Consider the following 15,632-nt stretch of genomic DNA (forward strand, 5'->3'; position numbering starts at 1 on the left):
ATTCTTATATCGCTAGCCCTTGTGGTAAAGTTTAGAATCTAGTATATCAAGAAAAAGGTTTTTCATATAGGGACCTTTCTTAAGCGCATCTCAATCAGAGAGAGACCTCCTCCTGTGCTTTTCCACCTTCAGCTTCTTTATGTAGCACCACCCCACTCCCGCCACCCTACTCCCAGCTAGATCTGCCTCTGCCTAGAGACCCTGGTCTGGGCACTGGGTGAGGCGAGGCAAGGAGGGGAGTCCAGCCCAGGAGAGCCCTGGTGTGATGGAGTCTGAAAACACGGTGGAACCCAGACATGTGTCTGCTTCAGGCAGGTTAACATTATGGCATTTCTTCAAACCGTCGCTTTAAAGAATATATATGTTCATGTTTCAGAAAGAATTAAAGAGGTGAAATTGTACCACCACTTTGAAAAATTCCCATTCAGTTTGCCTCCTCTCCCAGGTCTCTCCTCAGCCCTGCAGCCACAGTGACTCCCGTTCTTTCCCCTTCTGCTTCTCAGCCTTTTCCTGCCCTCTCCACCTCTCTCCCTCCCCTCAGCAGAGCAATTAAAGTCTTTCCAAGCTTCTCTGGCCAAACTTGCACACCCCCCACCCTGCTTACTACTGCTTCAGTATGTCAAAAGTCATTAATGCTAAAACTGAATATTTCAGTTGTACTTAGCAAACAAAAGATACCACAGTTACCAGGATTCATTCTGCTTACAGGATAATGAGACCTAAAAATAACTTTTTTTTTCTGCTCATATTCAAGATAAAGAGTTTACTATGTGCAGTAAAGAGAGCTGTATTTATTTATTTATTTATTTGTTTGTTTATTTATTTATTTATTTATTGCCATTCCATTCATTTTATAAGGAGTCACTGGCCAAAGCCTGCATTAACTGACACCAAATTTGTAGTTTAGCCCAGCAAGGCTTTAACATCTTTCATAGACTGGTCCCTTCAGCCACTGATCTGCTAGCATGCCCCTCAGCATGGCTATCTCTGTGAGCCTACAATCTTGCCAGACCTGGCTATCATGAATCAGGAAGCCAGAGAGGAAGATGAACTGATGATGGCCTCACAGAAAGTTAGAGCCAACCAGCAGGGGATCTGGAGTCTAGTTTGGCCATTGCTCTCTGAAGCCAGAGAGTGTTCCTGAATGTTCCTTGTCACTGTCAAAGTCTAAAAATGGGCACCAGTGTTGAGGGAGTGAGCAGTTCCTAAATGGCTCTTCTTCCAGAAACTTGGCCTTGCTAATAAGCTCCATATGTGTATTTAGACATATGTTTTTAGTCTTTTTTAAAATTTAGTGCTGGTCTCGCCAAATCTGAGAAAAATATCCAGAGTTTTTGATCAAATGATCTTAAGTGGGAATGTTTTCACTGCCTTAGTTTTAGTATGTTTGTTTGTTTTGTTGATTTTTTTTTTGGGGGGAATTTCTTAAAAATCATAAGTCCATTAAAATGCAAGTACTTTTAGTAAGGTAATGTGCTTGAGGGCCTAAATCTCGCTTTGTAGCTCATAGGAAATATGGTTGAAGATTTCTTAATAGAAATTCTATGAAGACAGAATCTTCTGGACTCTATGTAAATCAAAGCATAAAATCCTCTTAGTTGCTCAGAAAAAATTCAACCTTTTAAAATGACTTAACAAGTCACCAGGCTGTCACCTCTGAAACTCTCAAAGATGGATGGACTATATCCGGAGGAGCCGTTCTTTGGCTGAGCCTCTCAATTTCTGATCCCAGTTCCATCTGGGAATCTGTCCTCTTCTTTTTCTCCTTAGGAGATGAGAGAAAATTACTCTCCTCCTTCGGCATAAACACTCATGTCTTTTCTTTTTCTCTATAAATGATCACTGGTCTTTCTTCTGCTGTTTGCAGTAATGGGGTTTTGACCTAATTGAGCCTTTATTCCTGGCCAGACACGTTCTGGTAGCTAGCATCATCTGAGTGACCTAGCTTTATTAAGTGTAAGCAAGGTTTTTGGTCTTTTGTGTTTGGGCACCTTTAATTGTTGTTTTTGGATGGGGAAGAGTCTGTGCAGTTAAGATCTTATTAAATTGTCCAGAATTTTTTTTTTTTTTTGGCATGCGTATTTTACATTGATTTATAAATTTGAAATTCAGTGCTATTTTATGCAGCATCAGTTCCAGTGAGTAACTGGCAAGCTGCCTGCATTACTCTGGTCTCACTTGACAGGGTATAGGTTAATAATTGGGAAAAGAATATGTAAATCACAAATCATATACCCTAAGGTTCAAACCGAGATAAAATAAACAAGCCCTAATTGAACATTCTGACCATTCCTAATAGAAAATGCATGCACAGTCTGTATGTGTTTTAAGACCAAGCTTGCAATAGACCAGACCATCTTAGTTTCGATAGAAATAATATGAGACTCTGATAAAAATCTGGAGTTTACATGGAGTTTAGATGGCTCTTCAAAAAACAAGAGCTCAAAATAATGATTGGCTTTAAAAGAATTTTTACAGAATGATTATTTTATCTATTAGAAGCTCTCTATTGATATTAGTAAAAATACTTCTGTCCAACAGTGGAATTTTAAAATTCATTTAAACATACTTTTCCAAATAAATAAAGTGTTTTATTTTCCTCTTAAGAGTTTTATCCAGATTTTATTTTAAATGAGCCAGTTTTAATGTTAATAGATACACACAGATATGGACATAAATGCTTTGGTAACTGAGAGACATTGGATCCACCTGCCTCTGTAGCTATCCCTACAATGAAGTCTTGCTATCTGAACAAAACTTAAAAGATTCACTTTACCTGGAATTCACTCCCTAAGTCAAAAATCTCATTATGGCAGATTCACATGGTGGGTTGCAGGTACATCCAGGCAAGAAGGTGGAGAATGTGTTGCCTGTGTATCTAAGCTGCTCTCCCAGCAGGCTCGAGTTGTGCATTAGTGCTCTCAACTTACCATGTTATTGAGTGAAAATGTCTTCTAAAAAAGCAAAAGCCTACAAATAAAATAAGTGAACCCAAGAGGCCTGAGAAACTCATACGTGCAAAGAAAAGTAGGAAGTGACAAAGCATGCTGACAAGAGGTGAGCCAGCATAAACTTGGCCATGTTTATATTCTAAGAACTGTGCATTAATATTTTTAGTGTGTAAGAAAATACAGAAAAACTTCTGAAAGTATTGTCGACTCTAGTTTTTGGTGTTTAAAATATTTTATGTTATGGAAAGTTTCTTTGTGGCTGGTTACGTAGGTGTTTCGGTGTTTTGGTGATATTTATGAAAACCGATAGGGTTTTTTGATGGATTGAGAAAGCAGTACTATTTTTTTTCCTCATTTTAAATAATGGAATATAGGTTTTCACTCTCCAAAAATCTGCTGTCTGACATGCTTTTGGCAACAGATTGGATTTGTTTTCTGCTTTTGATTATCTTAGAAATCACTTGAGGATGTCTCATTTTATGATGTTAAATAAAAAAGTTAAGAACATCCTTGGAACTTTCCTTCACTTTCAAATTGTATAGTCACTGTATTTATTTATTCCTAAGTTATTGACATAAGAGCAGACTAGAGATCATTTATAATTTTACTTTTAGTGCCAATTTATACTTAAACCATATAATACTGTGGTCTGAATTTACTCCCTTTGATGTTGATTCTGGATATAACCTAAAATAAGTCACTTTAATTGCTAACTTTATTTATCGTTAGTTAACTGCCACAGCAGATACCTGAACGTAAATATTTAGGGTTTCACAACATTATTTAAAAACCAGAATTATTTGTTTCTCAGGTAGTATCATCCAAGTAGATGGCACAGATTTCTTAATAATGAAATAATGATAATGCCTTTGAACTCATTCTGTAGGCCAAGGACTCTTCTAAGTGCTTATCTGAGTTAATCACTTAACCTTCACCAGAAACTCCTGATGTTGGTACTGTTGTTATCCTCATTTTACATATGAGGAAACTGAAGCACAACATTTTAATCGGATAGCTAGTAAGCAGTAGAGCCAGGATTATGACCTTAGCAGGCTCATACCAGACCCCATGCTCTCAACCACCGTGGGAACTCTCCATTTAGCTCTTTCAGACTTATGGTAATTCACCAAGTTAGGTCTCAGAACTCAGCATTTGTCAATTTCTTTTTGCTAAACTGACATCTTGTAAACTTCAAGTCTGGGTCCTTTGGAGCCGAGTATGCAGAAAAATGACTTTATTGGACGTGGAGATGCCTAGTGTGATATTTAAAAGGTAACTGAAAAAGAAAGAATTGAGTTGATTTTCAACCCATTATTGTTCCGGGGACTGGGAATGAGAATAGAACTTTCTAGTACTGGGTCACTTTTATGGATGGGTGTCCAGTGGGAAACGGTTGTTGGAGGCATTGAGAAACATGTTAATTAAGGATAAGAAACAAAAAAATTACAGTGTCCGGGGTTCCACCCAGAGAAGTCAGATGTCCATTTGGCTGCCAGGGAGCTCAGTCTCGAGTGATATTTCTCAGCCTTTTGTTCTTTATTGCTTCACTAAGGAGTCTTTCTAGCCAATTTGATCCTTCCCACTACCACTACCAGCCCCCAAAATGAAATTTTAATATGACAGATATACTGTATATCTGTTTAAGTACTGTGTGTTTGTGTGCGCATACATATCTGTGTTTATATATAAAAAAGAGTAAGATTGTTTTCATCTCCCAAAAACCAGTTTTTGTCACCTTGTTGAGAGTGCATAGCACTGACACATGGAATGGTTGAGTGGTTGAATAAACAGTGGGGGCATGGACTTCAGAGAACAGATTTGGGCTAATGGGCTTCAAAGTTAGCAGGGCTCCCGCATGGTAGAGTGGTACCTAAGGGAGGTGGCAAAAAGAGATTTTCTTATGTGTGTGAAGTCAGGGATTCTTCGACCTGGGATCACCATCTCAACCTCTGTGGATGCCACCTAGAAGTGTGATAAACAAATTTTTCTCTCTTTCTCATATTCTTCACTTAATTCTTGTGTTATTCTTCCCTCTATTAGCTTTAAGCATGGTTACCATGTAATCTGAAATGCTATTATGTTGTAATGAAATGTATCATTTCAGGGTGTGTGGTTTGAATTCTTTTAGTTTTATTTAGAGACCAGGTTCCCAAGAAGCTTGCTTTAAATTCTGTTTAATTAAATGAGTTCAGAGAAATGGCTACTACTCCAATTTTCAAGAAATGGGTAACAAAAGTGTTTTAACTAAAAACCGTTGTGTGCTCGCTTGAGATCTCCTTATCCCCAAATAACAAACCTCAGAAAGAACCAAGTAGCAATTGGTGTTCCAGATAAAAAGCAAATGGATTGCCCCTGGTCTTCCCAAGTCCAGCTCATTTTCTTTTACCTGGTGCCTTAGACCACCCTATCGCCTCATGGTGTCTAGGAGGAAATAACTGTAATGTTGAGCAGACATCTTGCTAACCTTTTCTCATTCAAATCTCTCTCCCCGTGATTTCACTGCCACAGTGACTTTATTCTGAACTCTGTAACCCAGTGCTTTCCTCTAAGGTCCTAATTAACTTAAATAACCTCACCTAATCACTTACTAGAAGGCATGATAAGGAAAACAAGGCCTCCCAATATATATATATATATATATATATATATATATATATATATATATATATATTTTTTTTTTTTTTTTCCCTGCACATACAAGCAATGGTTATTTAACTGGTTAAAAGACAGGAGGCATTTCCAGAACAAAAAGAATGGTGAAGAAAGCTGTCAAGATATAGAAAAGGCAATCCACCATATTATTATTGGATTTAAAAGTTCTAGAAGACTAACCAGAGAAGGTAATCCCAGAAGTCAGAGAACTTGTTGGGAGAAGATAATCTTACACTTGTGGCAGCAGATGTCAAGCCTAGGTGTCTGTATTACCTGGAGGCGTTTCAAGTTTTCCATTCTCAACTCCCACCCCAGAGAGATTCTGACTCAGTGGATCAGGTGTGGGGTCTTGAGCACTGGTGGTTTTTAGAAGCTCCTCCGGAGGATTCTGATATGTATCCAAAGTTGAGAAGTACTGCTTTAGACTACAAAGTGCTTTTACATATATTATCCCGAGTTTTGTATATATAAAAAGAGGAAAAGAGGAGACATTTGTAATGTCCTATTGACTATATAAGGAAACAGGAAGGGACAAGAGTAGTAATTGTGAAAATGAAAGGATTGCAGAAAAATGAGTTTTCAAAAGTTGAAGGAAAATAACTGACCTCTGCAGGGCTAAAACTCGGGATGATATAAATCCATGGAGTGTGGAACATTAAGGAGCATGTTGTATGTCCATATTTCCTGCTGTGTGTGGAGTATTCTTGACATGACAACAAAATTCCCTACCAAGAGAAGTCTGAAAACTGTCAACTAATATTTGGTGCCTATTATTTCCTAAAACTTTGTTGAGTCCACTCTGTAAATGAGAAATATTGGCTAAGAGGAGAAAACATTTGTTAGTCAAAAAGTCTGTTAGAAAACATGTTAATATTTCTCTGTGCATTTTGGAGCTGTGCTCATGTCTACATGTCTAGACAAACAACAAGCCTGGACAGTGATCCTAACAGCTTTCAGAGAGTTATAATTGATAATTCTGTAGGTAAAAGTGGCAAGTAACAACCTTGGTTATAACTGAAGGATGAAGAACAGCCAACTCTGGGTTCTTGGATCAATGGGAAATAGAAGTCAAGTCAAAACGAGGCAGAAGAAAAGTAAGTTGTAATCAGAAAATGTCGAGTTTTAAGATTTTACAAGTGAGTGATGACAAAGCTTAGGCCATGATCAAGAGAGTGAGTCGCCACTACTGTCAACAAAGCAGAGGCTAAACAGTCATCTACATGTCATGTCAGCTATTAAGATGGAGAGGAGCAGCACTTCAAGTCAAGACAATCTTCCAGGCCCTAAGTATTTAAGATAAGGAATTTCAGTTAATTACCCTCCTTCCCTCTAGTTTCTAACCAATAAAAATGGCTAATCATAACAATAACAATAGTTCAGCACTCACTATGTGTCAGCATTGTTCCAAACACTTTGCATATATTCAAATATTCACAATATTTGAATATTAGAATATTTGAATATTCAAATATTCAATTTCGTGACAGGTGGCATTATCGTCAAAACTGAGACATGGTGTAAGCAACTTGCTTGGTATGGGTTATAAATGCTGGGGAGAAGATGTGGACAGAGTTGGGGTGAGAGAATATTTTATGGAAAGTATGAGCCAAAGAAAGTAAAGAGAGTGTAGGAAGAAGTCTGCCTGTCAATGTATTTTGCACATCAGCAGGGGCCTGGCGAGAAATGGGTCTGAATTAAAGAGAGTCCTAAAAACCAGTGTTCACAGTTTGAGCCTGGTTTGGAGGGAGGAGGCAGGAGGACAATGACATAATCAGAACTATCTTGAGATGATTAAGTTTGGGATATGAAGAAATTGGAGAGGGGCTGGAGCGAAAGGACAAAAGTCAGGGTTCCTTTGGTCCTGATTATATGACAGGTAGTGAATGTATGAACGAGGAAGTGGTAGCTAAAGGTTAGATGAAGAGACAAATTTGATATATGTTGCAAACATCAAATGCAAAGTTTTGGTAACTGTTTGGATGCAGAGGATGAGGGAGAGGGCAGAATTTAAATTGAATCCAAGGTTTCAATCCCAGTGACTGAGTGAACTATTGGCAGAAATTCAGGAGAGACACTTTGTAGGGGCGAGAGGGACAGCTGGACTTTCAAAATGTGTAATTTGTTGTGTGAGGAGGCCATCAAGTGGTTGGCTGCAGAGGAAATTGGAAACAAAATTGGAACTTAGAGTCTGGGCTAAAGATGAAGCTTTTGGCATCATTTGCATGGTGGTGATATGGTTAACTTGGGGCAGAGAAGTGGGGTATGAAATCTCTGAAGGTAGGAAAAGGCAGAATAGAGATCCTTGAAAGACATCTAAATTTGGACACAATAAGGAGGAAGAGGAGACAGAAGGAGAGTGTAACAAAAGGTTAGGAACACTTCAAATTATGCCTCACAGATCACAAGGAAATGGAAGGTTCCAGAAAAGAGCCTATTTAGTAAACCCTCAGAGAAGCCAGGAAGAATAAAGGCATTTGGAGTAGTTGGTTTGAAGGTTATAAGGATCAAAAGTAGCAATAGAAAGATAGCAGGTGGCCTTGGATGGGAAGGAGGGAGTAAATCATTGCAGACTTAGCAGCAGGAATGGCCTATGCTTTCAAGAATTTGACAGTGAGGAAGAAAGAGAGGACAGCCCCTCAAAGGGGTAAGACATGTAAAGGAAAGTGCTTTGTTTTGTTAAGATAAAGGGTACCACTTAAATCTATTTTAGGCAGAGATTAAGGAGCCATAGAGAGGGATGAGTGCAGTAGCAACAGAAATACTCTCCCTAGCAGAAATCGCAGCAGGAAGAGATACTAAACTGTTTTCTAACCTTATCATAAAATGGACCAGAAATCAAAGCTGCCATCCCTAACAACTCCCATGCAGCCTTTCACTTAGAGAATAAAGGAAGGACCAGTGGAGCGGGATTATTTTGTTACCATTTGCAGGTTGTATAACTCGTAAATATTCTACTTGCAGGAGAAGGGAGGACATTTTAATCCTATTTTTCAAAAAAAGATATTTAAATACAGCAAAGGACCAATGTTATTTCACTCTGTATGAGGCAAAAGGAAATAAGTAGAAAGGCAAAAATATTGATAGTGGTTAAAGAGTAATGGCTGGTTTAGATGGCTGTAGGCATAGGCAGGACAACTGCTATAAACCAGCAAAAATCTGCTCCATTGTCCCTACCTTTCCCGGGCGGTACTGGGCAGAGGACGTCAGAAAGGAAAAGGGGAAATGAAAAAGAGAGCAGAGATGAAGAGAGACTCTGTGTTCCTAGGGAATGTGCACACCCTCCCTCTTCTGTGGGATGGGCTGGGTACCATGTATGTCTCTGTATGTCAGAAAAGATCTCTGGGGCTCCATCACTGTCACATTGCTGCACAATCCTCAGACACAGAGAAAAGCATTGGAGGTCGTTAGCACATCTCTGTCTGGACATGAAACTGGGCTCAGCAGCAACAAGAGAATTCCGGAGGGGATTTGTCTCTCCTCCATGCTTGGATAATGGCTCTTCCCTGGTACCCAGGGAAGAATAAGTTCAGTGCATGCCTCACAGTGTATTGTACACTCAGTCCTGAATAGCTGGGCTGCTAATATAATTTAAAGAGAGACCTGGCTGTTCACCATCTATATATAATATATTCATGATAAGTCTCTCAATGAGGAGATATAAAGATTTCCTGTTTCTGTACAGCCAGAGGAAGTAGAGCATTAGGCAAGTATCCAGTGAGTCTCATTAACAGAGACAGTGCATATGGAAAATCCAGGGGGACTTGCTCCACATTTCTAGTAATAGCAACAATTTTTTTACCTGAAATATGCTAGTAATTTTCTCGCTTGCAAAATTGCCTTTGCCTAATGATTAGTAAATATATTTTTTCTTAATAGTTACTGAATATTCTCCATGTTCTAGAGACTACATAAAAATAAAGCGTTATCACCTTTTTTTCCCTTTTTCACTTTATTTTTGAGAAGATGAACTAGTAAAGCCATCCCAGAATGATTTATTTTCAAGAAAATGGAAATAATAAACCATAAAATGGCATTTTATGAAGTTCTATATTATGTATGAAATGACTAAGATTTAGTAAAATGGATAACTGGTGACAATGATTATAAATTAAAAATTTTAATTCTAGTACGGGTTGTAATGATTAGGAACAAAGTTAGTAGTATCAGAACAAAGGTGTTTTCCCCCTTGATTTTGCTTGCAAAGCAGAGCCAGCTGCGCGAGTCCCCAGTCTCAGAGCAAGTCACAGAGCTAACTAAATAACAATGGCTGACTCTAAGTGGAAACCAATGACAAAATGAAAAGTATTCATTAAAGATTATTTTCATCTTAGAAATATTTTCTTACTATAGTTAGAAATGTATCTATCATGATCACTCATACTTTATAATAATTGAAGATCATCTCAGTGTCTAGAAGGATACCTATCCACCTGTTCTTTAAGGCAGAGGAAGGGACATCCATTTGATCATTTAATAGCAGATTCAGTTCAGTAATAGAGGAGTTGAAAAAGAGGCCATATAACTAACCTGCGTTGAACACTTTAAGATGTTTATCTGATCTGTCAGTCATTCCTACTGATTCATTTTTTACATTAGTAAAATAGTATTTACAGAAGCATTAAAAGCAGTCAGTTTTTTTTTTTTTTTTAATTCTACCTTTCCTAGAATTTAGATGCCTGGGACAAACACAGTTTTCATGCCCTTTGTTTCAGTGACTGCATGAATAAAGTGGACATGCCACCATTAAGCATCCTTCTGTGAGGGACACTCAAGCAACCTCCAGTTTGTCTCTGTTAAGAATATTCTTCCGCAAGCATCTTTGCTTTTCCAAAATTAATTTATTCCCTCAGAATAGCTTTATTGGAATAAATTACTAGATCAACTAGTATGACTATTTTAAAGCTCCTCTTTCAAAACATATTTCTAAATCGCTTTCCAAAAGGGTATTTATTAATTTACCTTACACCAGCAATATATAAGAATTAATAGTTTTACTCCAGGGCTTAACAAGCGGCTAATAAGACTACATTGCTTTTATTTGTGCTTTATTTTCAGCAAGCTTGAAAATTTTTGCAAGTACAGTACTCACATTTTTTTTGCATATTTGGTTCCTTTTTTTTTTTTTTTCTTATCGATTTGCTTATTTTTGCCAGCTCCAGTCTCAACTGCTTTCCTCACCTTTATTGCTACAGGCTCCCATGACTCATTCAGCTACTGGGTGGATGAAAAGTCCCCAGTGGGGCCTGACCAAACCCCAGCTATCAAACGCCTCGCCAGGATCTCCTTGGTGAAGAAGCTAATGAAGAAGTGGTCTGTGACTCAGAACCTGACATTTCGAGAACAGCTAGAAGCTGGGATCCGCTACTTCGACCTGCGTGTGTCCTCCAAGCCGGGGGATGCCGACCAGGAAATCTACTTCATTCATGGGCTTTTTGGCATCAAAGTCTGGGACGGGCTGATGGAGATTGACTCATTTCTTACGCAGCACCCGCAAGAGATTGTCTTCCTGGATTTCAACCACTTCTACGCCATGGATGAGGCCCATCATAAATGCCTGGTTCTCCGGATCCAGGAGGCCTTCGGAAGCAAGCTGTGCCCGGCCTGCAGTGTGGAGAGTCTGACACTGCGGATCCTGTGGGAGAAGAAGTGCCAGGTAGATGAGCTTCCAAGGGCAAGAAAGGGACTGTTTCTGCCTTTTCTATATCTCCACCTATAAGGCAGCTTACTCCAGAGCTCTTAGGCTAGAAGGCAGAGATCATGTGGAATATCGAACATACGCTCACAGATTCTTGGGCTTTAGGACAGCTCCAGGGGCTCCCCCTGGGCACCCTTGAACTGGGATTAACACCTGCCAAAAATTTAAAACTTCTTTGGCATCTAAATGGACTTCGATTGGCCTGGCCAGAACAAGACCGAGGCAAAGTTGTAAAATTGGACCTGTTGATCATACCATTTTTCTATCTCCTATTGAGTCCATTTTCACTCTCTTAGTTGCCCTTAGGGATAGTCCGTTCATACTGCCTTCAACTTAATGCCCCATAATCCCTGCCAAAGGGATCGATAAGTGAAAGCATTAGTTGGCAAAGGCATGCGAAGCGATAATCTCGGGTGTGTTTACAGTTTAAAAGGCCATCTTCACAGAATTTGGGTCATAGTGGGAGAGAGAGTTAAGAAAGGATGAGCCCATGGGAGGGATCCAGGCTGGGAGACTATTCTCCAGGTTTCTTATGCTGAGAAGGGACTCCAAACCTAGACCTATGAGAGACGTACTCAAGAAAAAGAATGGGGGCCTCAGCTATATTCTGCTCTGAAAGCAAAGGATAATACATAGTGGGAGAGGAGAGCTCCAGGAAAAGTCAGCCTCCAATTTAGACTCTCTTTAAAAAAGAAAAAAAGTAAGTACCTTTCATTCATAGTTGCTCACTTATTTATAGATGCATTAACCAAAGCATCTTAAAGAGGCAGTCGTTTTGAACTTAGAGGAGAGCTTTTAATTAACAGTCAATTAAAGATTATTAACTTGCAAATATTTATTGAACAGCAAGTCTATGCTAAGCACCATTCTAAACACTTGAGATAAATTAGCATATAAGACCAAAATCCTTGCCCTCATGGAGCTTTCATTCAAGTGGAGGGAGATAAAGCATAAAAAATAAACATAAAAAAAAATACATTATATATAGTGCCAGAAAGTGATAAGAGCCATGGGAAAAGAAAGTCAAGCATGGTAAAAGGGAGCCAGGATTTTGTGGGATGGAGGATGGGTCGCAATTTTAAATAGGTTGATCATGACAGCCTTCATTGAAAGATGACATTTGAGGGAGCTAGTCACATGGATATTGGCGAAAACTCTTCCCCAGCAGAGGAACGAGCCAGTGCAGGGCCCACAGCAGGAGTGCACCTGACATCTTTGAGGAAGAGCAGGGGGTCCTGAGGCTGGAGAGCAGAGTGGCTCAGAGAGGGAATGGGTGATTCTGTAGGCCCCGAGGCCCTGTAAGGACCTGGCTTGTACACGGAGTGAGGAGGGAGCTGAGCATAAGGGGCTGGGACTGACAAGTTTTAATGGAATTCCTCTGGTTACTAGGAAGAGACCGGAGTAGGGAGAGTGGGGGACTTAGGGAAACCAAGGTGGAGACTATTAGTGGGAAGCAGTCAGATTTTGAATCTATTGGAAGAGAGAGCCAACCAGTTTCCTAATGGTCGGGATTCCATGTGGGAAAGAACGAGGATTTGAGGAGGATTCCTGGGTTTGGCCTGAGTAACTGCAAACACGGGTTAAGGTCCTGGACTCCACGGAGGCTAAGGAGTTAATTCTTAGTAGCTGCTAAAATTTGTCTAAGCTATTTGTCCTCACTCAAACATTCCTAAGTGATATTTTGCCAAATATTTATCACACCTCTCCCTCTAAACCTGAATTTGTATCCATTCAGACTCACAGATCTCTTATAATGCTAAATAATGTAATAGCAAAAACAATAACAATAACAACTAATATTTATCAAGCCTTTACAATATGCTAAGTACTTGGATTAACTCCCTTAATCTTCCTAACTGCACTGTGAGATAGGTATTTTGTTATTTTCCTCATTTTACGGCTGAGAAAACTGAGGCATAGAGGGCTTAAGCAAGTTGCCCATGAGAACATCATTAGAGAGTGACGGGGCCAGGATTCTATCACAGGCTCTTTGGCACCTGGAGTTCCCACAGCTTGTGATGCTCCCAGGGCTGTTCACACATCTTGTTGATTTTCACGACTAGTTTCATAGATTATGCTAATAAAAACACCCTCTTTTTATTCATGAGCCCCTATTATCAGAGGGTCTAGAGAGTTAGCAGAATAGGAGAAAGGGAGGAAGATCTGTAAGAGGGCTTTTGAGTCCTGGCGTTCAGGTAAGGTTAGATTTGAGTACAGCTAAATTTATAAACAGATATCTTTTATAAATAAAATTTTATTACTTTGTACACAGGTAGTATTCTGGATGAGCTTCTATACTGCATACTAAATTGTTTTGAACTCTGGAGTAGCAGTTATCTTCAGGAATAATGAATGGTGTAGACAGTGAATTTCTAGTAATGACCTATCAAAGGTTTTAAGTGCGGGCTAATCTGTGCCATCCAAATACAAATACGTCTAACATTATAAGAAAAGAGACTGTGATGACACATCAGAAAAAGGTAGAGTGTCATCAATTTGAATTCTAGGATCTCCCCTTTCCCCTTTCCTGAAGTTTTTCCTGCCAGGTCTCTTTTTAAAAGCAAAACAAAGATCTCAAACAGAGTCATCAGTCATCATCTCCCTGCTGAGACAGTACCATACTGGTGGTTAGCCTTCAAATACTCATTATGTCATGAGCTGCCTTACATGTAACCCCCAGAGTACAATTTAATAGCAATAAATGTACCACCGTTCAGTCACATTTCATGTACTCAATATGCAGTTACATCACAGATCACAGGTATATATTTGTATATTAGTGGCCTTGGGTTTTCAGGGTACAATGAATTAGAAAATGTAATCTACAGATTGGCAGTATTTAGAATCTTACTGAGAAGGTATGAGCATATAACACTAGTAAAATATAAAGCAACTGATGTGCAATTACAACATAAAACTGCCTCAAATATACTATATGATGAAAGGGGTTTTTTAACCAGCCAATTGAAAAATAGTACATAGTATAAATCTACATTCCAGGGGCCTCCAGGAAAGGACCAATCAGAATAAGAGGGGATGAATGAAGGAATAATTCTCAAAGGAAGTGAGTTTTTAAATTTGAGTCTCTACAGAAAAACTGAACATAAATTGCTGAGCTGGAGGGGAGAGTATTTCAGAGAAAAATACAGAAAGGTGAGATGGGCAGGCAGATGCAAAGCACAGGCCCTGGGCAAGATTTACTGCCCCTAAAATTCTGTAGAATAAGAGTTGGTTTCCTAAGCCAACCTCCTACTGTGAACAGAAATTCTCCATGTAACCTTTAGGATCAGATTGCTCAAGAAGGCTCTTGAAGAAAGACATAAAACCCCTTTCGCATAATTTGTACTTTTTGCATCTTTTTCCAACACAGAGTAAAGAATAGCACTGTCTTCGCATCCCCTGCCACTCTGCCCAGGGGCCAGGCAGCATGGGAACTGGTCGGATGAGCTCTGTCAAGGATCACACAACCTCCAGCCTCTCCCACAGTCCATTTCACAGGCTGGCTTTCCTTACTTCTGGACGCAGGAGACCCAACCTTCCAAACCAGCCAATTATACCGCCAGCAGGAAATCCTCCCCAATCTCCCAGGCAATCTGCTTATAGTGAGCCTGTGATTAACCTCATTAACACATGTGTTTACCACAGGCATCATTAGCAGTCAGTCAGACATTACTCAAAACCACTAAAAACAAGAACAATTCTTAGCCTGTTCAGCGCTTCGAGCCCAGCGCTCTAGGCCTTCCAGAGATGTTAGGCAGGCACCTTAGTTGACAGCTAGACAAACACACACTGGAAACAAGACACACATTCAGAGCCTTCCTTCTTGGGTGCCTGGAGGATTATGCTCTCAGGCCAGCTATCCAAGAATTGCAGTCCACAGAGTGTAAACATGCACACTGAGCATCCCTCCAGGTAGAGATCACTGGTGCCCAGAGCGGGAAAAACATATTACTTATAGAAACCTAAGCAGCAGAGCTCTGAATTGGGACAATCAAAATAGCAATTCCCTATCCCTCGGCTGCCTCTCAGAAACTAATTAATGCTGTAGATGTGGCTTGCTAATTATTTTCAAAATCGCCACCATCCTGAGAGGTCCCACTGGAGACACATTGCCTCCTGAAAGGCTACCTGCCTTGAGTTGTATGTTCCTGCTCTCTCCTAGGAAGGGGTATTTCATTCAGAGTCAGCATGCACGATGGAAAATATGTGTACTCCCAAATTAGATCAATGTGTTCATCTCAACTCCAAGTGCTAAGTGTCATTTTCATGAGCATCTGAGTCATAACTTGAAGCTGCAGGGGTTCTTCACCTGGGGTTGGAAGAATTTAAGAAGT

The 15,632-nt window shown here is 39.6% G+C and overlaps 1 protein-coding gene and 1 long non-coding RNA gene across 4 annotated transcripts in view; one reads left to right on the forward strand and one right to left on the reverse strand.

Moving 5' to 3' along the window:
- The window catches only part of PLCXD2 (phosphatidylinositol specific phospholipase C X domain containing 2), a 46,849-nt gene that overhangs the window by 18,297 nt on the left and 12,920 nt on the right, over positions 1–15,632 (forward strand). For all 3 annotated transcript variants that reach the window (XM_039857045.1, XM_039857046.1, XM_039857047.1), the window contains one exon: positions 10,796–11,256. In XM_039857045.1, coding sequence (XP_039712979.1) covers positions 10,796–11,256 — 461 coding nt within the window. The remainder of the gene's footprint in view (positions 1–10,795; positions 11,257–15,632) is intronic.
- The window catches only part of LOC120598188 (uncharacterized), a 31,447-nt gene continuing 25,518 nt past the window's right edge, over positions 9,704–15,632 (reverse strand). The window contains exon 2 of the long non-coding RNA XR_005651535.1: positions 9,704–11,235. This is a non-coding gene — a long non-coding RNA (uncharacterized LOC120598188). The remainder of the gene's footprint in view (positions 11,236–15,632) is intronic.

This window comes from Pteropus medius, unplaced genomic scaffold (genome assembly GCF_902729225.1).
Source record: "Pteropus medius unplaced genomic scaffold, Ma_sr-lr_union100, whole genome shotgun sequence".
NCBI lineage: Eukaryota > Metazoa > Chordata > Mammalia > Chiroptera > Pteropodidae > Pteropus > Pteropus medius.